The 7,672-nt window shown below is 37.9% G+C and overlaps 1 protein-coding gene across 1 annotated transcript in view; it reads left to right on the plus strand.

The window, feature by feature from the left end:
• Smp_000560 (hypothetical protein) overlaps window positions 1-7,338 on the plus strand; it is a gene marked incomplete at both ends in the record, with an annotated part of 16,869 nt that extends 9,531 nt beyond the window's left edge. Inside the window, one exon of the mRNA XM_018790400.1 lies at window positions 7,178-7,338. Within this exon, the coding sequence (XP_018646311.1) occupies window positions 7,178-7,338 (161 nt within the window). The remainder of the gene's footprint in view (window positions 1-7,177) is intronic.
• Between the last annotated feature and the right edge of the window lie 334 nt (window positions 7,339-7,672).

Here is a 7,672-nt window from a genome sequence, read left to right on the forward strand (position 1 = left end):
AAGACTCCAGGTACACCTTGTTGACTAGTATCAATTAACACGAAACCTAGGTTCAAGGTTTCGTCCAAATACCTATAACCACCTAACATAAACAGACGAAAATGTCTCGAAAAAAATCACCTCCTAAAACGACTCAAAAGATTTTACAATTGGAACTTTTTCAAAAAGAAAACAAACACAAATTAAAAACTAAGTATCACAAAAACAAACCTGTTTCATTTTCTTCTTACCACTATCCTCCAATGATTGTTTAGGTTGAGAACGATCTTTAAGCTGAGCTAGCGGTAAATTATCTTCATTTTCTTCAAGCATCTTGGAAGTGTTGTCTTCACGTAGAACAGAAAAGCGTTTGATACGTTTAAAATTAAGTGGTGTGCTCGAGGTAACATCATCTGACATACCCTCTCCGTTGGACTGACGTCGTGAGTTCATAACGCGTACAAAGTATTCTTCCTCCAGGGCCTTGGACATTTGTTTTAACTATAACAATCATTGACGATTAAAAAACATGATAATCTGCATATACTATAAAAATCGATAGCAAATTAGAGTTATCAAGATCATAGATCGTTAATGTTAATCAGCAGTTTAATAGAAATATCTTAAACAATGAGTCTACTTTTTTTTCTTAAATAAACACCCAAATGACTCCAGAGTTCTGCAACAACGTACATTATGGATATCAGCACTAGTAACCAACTGCCAGTAGACTGATTCATTGCTACGTATCAATAACAGAGAAACATAAGTCCTGACATGAATGAAATGAGGTTTTCTAAATTGTAAGGTAATTTGATAAAGAAACATTCACATGGGTATATTAAACAATAACTCCGCCAATAGCTCTTCTAGAGTTACTGCTGGTCCCAAGCCCGGGTAAAGGAGGAGGGTTGGGCATGAGGTCGGCAACCGCATCCCGTAGAAAAAATATTGCTAAAAAAACGCCAACCAGATTAAACAAACTAAACCATTTGAACTCTACCCTCCGAGTTGAAGGAAGAATTATGACGCCTCATGATGAAAGCCGAGATTCTTCGGAAGTCACGAGGTCGATGCCCCCTGTAATAACCAAAGTAACAATTTTATAGGTACACGGAATGTCCGGACAATGTAAGAGACCTGAATGACCAGTCAATAGCAACGGAAATGAGGAGATACAACTTGGCAGTACTCGGAATAAGCGAAATCCATTCAATCCAAGCTGGACAGCAAAGGCTAGATACGAGAGATGCTGCTGTACTCTGGTCACAAAGAGGAAAATGCTCCACATACTCAGGAAGTTGCTCTAATTCTGTCCAGAGAAGCACGAAATGCACTTGCAGGATGGGAATCTCACGGATCCAGAATCATCAAAGCATCGTTCAAAACAAAGAAGGGGGGAATCACAATGAATGTTATCCATTGCCATGCACCCACCAATGATAGCAACGACGACGATAAAGATCAGTTTTACTTGTTTATTTATATAAACACATAAATATCGGTACAAAGAGGCACCAGCAGCAGGACCTGACAATATACCAGCTGACGCACTAAAGTCAGAAATTGAAGTAACTCCAAACATGTTCCACATTCTATTCACCAAGATTTGAGAAGAAGAACAAGTGCCATAGATAGATTGGAAAGAAGGACACCTCATCACGATACCAAAGAATGAAGATCTGAGCAAACAAGAACTACATAAGCGTCACACAGTTGTCGGTACCAGGTAAGGTTTTCAGCAAGGTGTTGCTGGACCTGATGGAAGACTCAGTAGACGCCAAATTTCGAGACCAACAGACCGATTCTGTAGGGATCGATCGTGCACAGAACAAACCGCGACCCTATGGATCATCGTGGAACAATCAGTTGGATGGAACTCGTCACTACAAATCAACTTTATTGCCTATATGAAGGCGTTTGACAGAGTGAACAGGAGAACAATATGGAAACTTCTTCGACACTATGGAGTTCCTGAGGAGATTATCTATATCATACGGAATTCATACGACGAACTACAGTGCAAAGTGGTGCATGGAGGACAACTAACAGACCCATTCCATGTGAGGATTGGCATCGGACAAGCCTGCTTACTCTCCTTTTTCTCTTACTTCGAGTGGTTGACTGGATTATGAAGACCTCAACATCCGGTGGGAAGCACGACATAGAATAGACATCTCAGAATCAATTAGACGATTCGGACTTTGCAGATGACCTGGCCCTTCTATTCCATACACATCAACAAATGCAGGTCAAAACAGTGTAGCTTAAGCCTCAATATTAATAGGCCTCAAAATACACAAAGGAAAAAGCAAGATCCTCAAATACAACACAGTGAGCACCAAACCAATAACACTTGATAGAGAACCTCTGGAATAGGTGGAAACTTCCACGTACCTGGGAAGCATCATCGATGAACGAGGAGGATCTGATGCAGACGTAAATGCGAGGATTGGCAAAGCAAGCACAGAATTCCTACAGTCGAAGAACATATGGAACTCAAAACAACTGTCAACCAATATCAAAGTAACAATCACCAATACGAACGTCAAGACAGTTCTACTGTACGGAACTGAAACTTGCAGAACTACTACAACCATAATCGAAAACGTACAAGTATTTATAAACAATTGTCTACACAAGATACTCAATGTCCGTTGGTCGGATATCATTAGCAACAGTCTACTGTGGGAGAGAACAAATAAGCTTCCAGCTGAAGAGGAAATTAGGAAAAGACGTTTGAAGTAGATAGGACATACATTACGGAAATCATCAAGCTGAATCACGAGGAAGCCCTGTCTTGGAATCCTGATGGGAAGCGGGAAAGAGGAAGGCCAAAGAACACATTGCTCAGAGAACCGGAGGTAGATATCAAAAGAATGAATGGCAATTAGAGTCAACTGGAAAGGATTGCCCAGGACAGGATTGGATGGAGAGTGCTGATGGGCGGCTTATGCTCCTCTGCGAGAAGTAACAGGAGTAAGTAAGGAGCAAGTATCAACTTATAACAACGTGTAAACCACAATCCCCGAGTATAATGGGGTCGATACCTACCACAGCTGATAGTGTTCTCTTGTTAAGTTGCCTGATTGTGTGAAAAAACTGTCATAAAGTTTCCTTAGTTTTTTAACGGTTCACCATATCATCTCAGTCTGTGATAAAACATATCCAGAATAATAGCATATGTGTAGCAATGTAAGTATGACAGACTTTCTTCCATTGTATAAAATTGAGATGGCCAATAGGTAACGTATACTTAAATATGATTTAAAGGTCAAATACATTCGTAAGGTCAACAACCGAAATGAGTGTAGGTAACGTAAGGTGAGAGACATGATACTGAAATAACCAACGGAAGTATATTGCATTCAAATCTGTTGTGACAAATTAAATACAATTTAATGTTGCATCTGGCTACTTAAGTAGTAAAAATATTTCATACAAAGTTTTAGTTACTTAGTTATTCTTCTTGAAGCGATTGCATTTTAACTGTTTTTTAATTAGCTATGTACAAGGAGAATGTATTAAAGTTTACTTTGAAAAGGTAGGTGAACCACATGTATTGAGGTATTAATTATTTAAAAACTAAAACTTTTATGCTGAATAATAGTTGTATGATATTCCAAGTTGATATACTCGGTCAAAATAATCAGTGACGACCTAGTTAATGTAGACAGATACATCCATATGCTTCATATATAACAGAACATTTCATGTTATAAATGACTTTTCTTCAGTTTTCACATTCAATATATCTCAGTATAAGTTGTTAATATTGATACCTGGTTCTTAATTAAGTAGTTGAATTATGACTGCCTGAATTCTCATGATTTAGTCGATATCACTTTACAGTACAAATGTATTGATAAGGAGGAAGTTTGAGACATTGAATTCCTACGGAATGATTTAAAATACATCTCGTTCGTCTTAAAACTTTCAGGTATCGAGTTCATTTACAATACAATTGAGGTAAAGAGTATGTATTATTGATAAAACATAAACAAATATGTACTATATTGCCCGACACCGACCTATTTTCAGTAGTTATCTATCTAATTTCAATAGGTGATGAAAATTAACTTTGAATGTAAATAAATTCACTCTTGGCGCTCAGTAGTAAGGAGTATACTATTTCATTGAGATATATTTCAGTATTATTATATTAAAAAAATAATCTATATAGATGACAAGCAGAGATGGATAGTGGCTAGCAGTGGAATCCAGGACGCGAGTTTCGTCCTATTTGGGACTCGTCAGCTGGATGTACCTGCATCTCAGAGTTGATGTTCACTGTGGGACGCGAACCCAGTACCCTCGCTTCAAACGCCATCGCGTTATCCACTCGGCGACTGAGTCCTGATAGCCACGTGCTTGTGCGATGGGGTGAAGTTTAAATTCATTTAGTATTGCTTGTTTGAATTAAGGCTATATCGAGGCAATACGCACAGTATACATATATGCCAATTAGAGACTGACCAGTTGCAGTCCTAACACATCGATGGGAAGATTCAAATAAGCAATGCTAAATGAATTTATACAGATGACAGTTTATAGGGAAATCATAATTTAACACAAAATAAAAAATAACTTTGATACTAACGGAAACAAATGATAGTTGAACTGAAAACAAGAGTGTACAACAAAATTTATATTATCTAGAGTTCTTACGCATGTTGTAATAATAAGTACAGAATCATTAAGTGCATAGAAAAAAGAATGTTGGGGATGCTAGGTCCACAGAAATCACTTGGTAAATGTCTTTTTTGTAATCTTATTTTGGAAATTTGAATTTCTCGTTTTTACGCCAACAGAGCTCATTTTCACACTTATATTGTATTTCCCACCTGGCAGGACCTTAAATGTCATTGGTTCGTTGCGTCATTTAATATGCTATTTTGTGACGTTCACCAAGGATATTTTAATGCTGTATATATACGCTTCAGTTGTGTTTGCTGTTGTTGAGCGTGCTTTCGGCTGCTTCTGAAATATATATTTTCCCTCTTCTGACTTGAACTTCTCCCTCTGGTTAGTGAGGCTTGAATGTGTACGAATAGTTAGCTTATCTGGTCACTGTGTCGCTGAGTCTTCATTTCGTTCGTAATCTCTTCAAATATTACTTACTTACTCACTTACTCCTGTAGCTCCCAATGGAGCATAGTTCTCCGATCAGCATTCTCCAACCCACTCTGTCGTGTGGGCCTTCCTCTCTAGTTCTATCCAGTAGTTATTCATTCTTCTCGTTTCTGTCTCCATTTCTCGGGGTAACGTGTTCTTTGGTCTTCCTCCTCTCCTTCGGCCTTCAGGATTTCATGTGAGGGCTTATCTTCTGGCTCAGTTGGGTGTTTTCCTTAATGTTTATCTTATTCACTTCCAGTGCTTCTTCCTGATTTCTTCCTCCGCTGGATGGAATCTGGTTTCTTCTCTCCCACAGTAACTTGTTGCTGATAGTGTCTGATCAACGAATCCGAAGTACTTTGCGTAGACAACCGTTAATAAACACTTGTGTTTCCTGGATGATGGCTTTCGTAGTTCTTCAAGTTTCCTCCCGATACAGTAGAACTGTCTTGATATTTGCATTGAAAATTCTCTTTTTGGTGTTGGTTGACAATTGTTTTGAGTTTCATGTTCTTCAATTGTAGATATGCTGTTCCTGCTTTGCCGATCTGCGCCTTCACATCTGCATCAGGTCCACCGTGTTCATCAATGATGCTGCCCAGATATGTAAAGGTTTTCACATCCTCCAAAGCTTCATCAAGCGTGATTTTGATTGATGCATGTTGTTTTGTATCGGAGAACCTTGCTTCTCCTTTTGTTTATATTCAGACTTACTGCTGAGGCTGCCGCTACACTGGTCGTCTTCTGCCTTTGTTGTTGCGTGTGTGATAGAAGAGCCATATCATCCGCGAAGTCTAGATCGTCCAGTTGCATCCTAGCTGTCTACTGTATCCCATGCTTCCCTCTAGATGTTGGCTTCTTCATGATCCAGTCGATCACCAGGAGAAAGAGAAAGGGTGAGAGCAAGCAGCCTTACTTGACACCGGTCTTCACTTCGAATGAGTCTATGAGCCGTCATAAGAGTTCTGTATGTTGCTGACTATCTTCTCAGGCACTCCGTAGTGTCGAAGAAGTCATCATAGTGTTATCCTTTGCACGCTATCGAATACTTTCTCATAGTCGATGAATTTAATGTCGAGCGATCAATCCCATTCAATTGATTGTTCCACAATGATCTGTAGAGTAGCGATTTGTCCAGCACACGATCGATCCTTGAGCTCTTCAAACCTGGTAGATAATGATCAACAGTTGGAAATATTGCACACTTAATAAACTCATTCTGTCTAGTGAAACAGGAATGATGTGGATGCAGGCATAAATGTTGAGAACAAATGGAAATTTATGTTTTTAATAGGATGAAATTTTTTTAAATAGTAAGAAAATGAGTTAAAGGCTTATGATTGCATCCATGTTTTATTAGATCCATGATCTATCGGTCAGTACATACAGAGACCAACTAATTAATCGCTGTTCTAAACTACCTTCGCAGTTACGTTTGTTCGACTAGCCGTGTAGTATAACTAGCTCTTATTTTATTCAATCTGTTTAATACCGGAAACGAGCAATGAACTGTGATATATATATATATATGTACGTATATGCATATACATACTGGTAACAATCATGTGCTCTCCAGTAACATGCTTCAAAATGTAACTTCTGGAGTTGTCCTGAGAAAATGTGACCAATGAAGTTCAATCCGTGTCTGGTGCGAGACAGCTATTCATCGCCAACAGTGGATGGGGATTAAGCATTATCGTAAATTGATTGAAGTTAAACACTTATGCAGTTGATTCCAGCTCAATAGTTTAAAAGTTAAGCGTTCGTGAGTGACCTAAAGAGCTGGATTTAACTCTCGATTATGTGGTCATGTATGCTTACTGTTGAGAAGTCTCATACAAGACGAAACGTCTGCCCAGTGCTTTGGGTTTTTCACTGGTGATCAGTTTGTGACGTAAATTGTAAAAATTCTACAATCTCCACATATTCCTTTTTAACAGCAATTAGGATACTTGTCATAGCTGTGGAGAACTGATGATTGAAACAGGAAACTGTACTGAGATGCATATGCTACAAAGAAAAAGACATAGACCAATTGAAGGTCAGGATTTTATTCATTAACTAAAATCATTGATCACTTCAGCTAAATACACTCACATAATGAGTCAACGAAAGTCATATATAATCGATATAGTGGAAATACAAAAGTATATTCAACATAGAAACAATAGAGAACAGATCGCGCATGCTGTTAAACTCTACAAAATTCCTACTAAACTAATAGAAAAATATGATATAGAATAGAATAAAACACTTAAATAAAGTGAATATTATGTTGAACAATTAATTATTGAATGGAATTGACAATGAATGTATAACTGAACAAAAATCATGTTGTATTAAACATGATACCACATTTTCTTCTGTCCCAAAACGTTTGACTTTTTTGGATTAGTTGATTGTAAACTAAAAAGCATTAGATAACTTGTACATTTTCTGTTTGAGATGTATCGATCAAAGGCCCTTAAAAAGATGTCATTTATTTCTCTTGTTTAAATGATTAGTTTATGTTCAATTAATGGAACTTCGAAGATAGATAGTACCTAACAGTGGAATCCAGGACGCGCGTTTCGTTCAA

Source organism: Schistosoma mansoni (genome assembly GCF_000237925.1).
Source record: "Schistosoma mansoni, WGS project CABG00000000 data, supercontig 0113, strain Puerto Rico, whole genome shotgun sequence".
In the NCBI taxonomy this organism is placed as follows: Eukaryota; Metazoa; Platyhelminthes; class Trematoda; order Strigeidida; family Schistosomatidae; genus Schistosoma; species Schistosoma mansoni.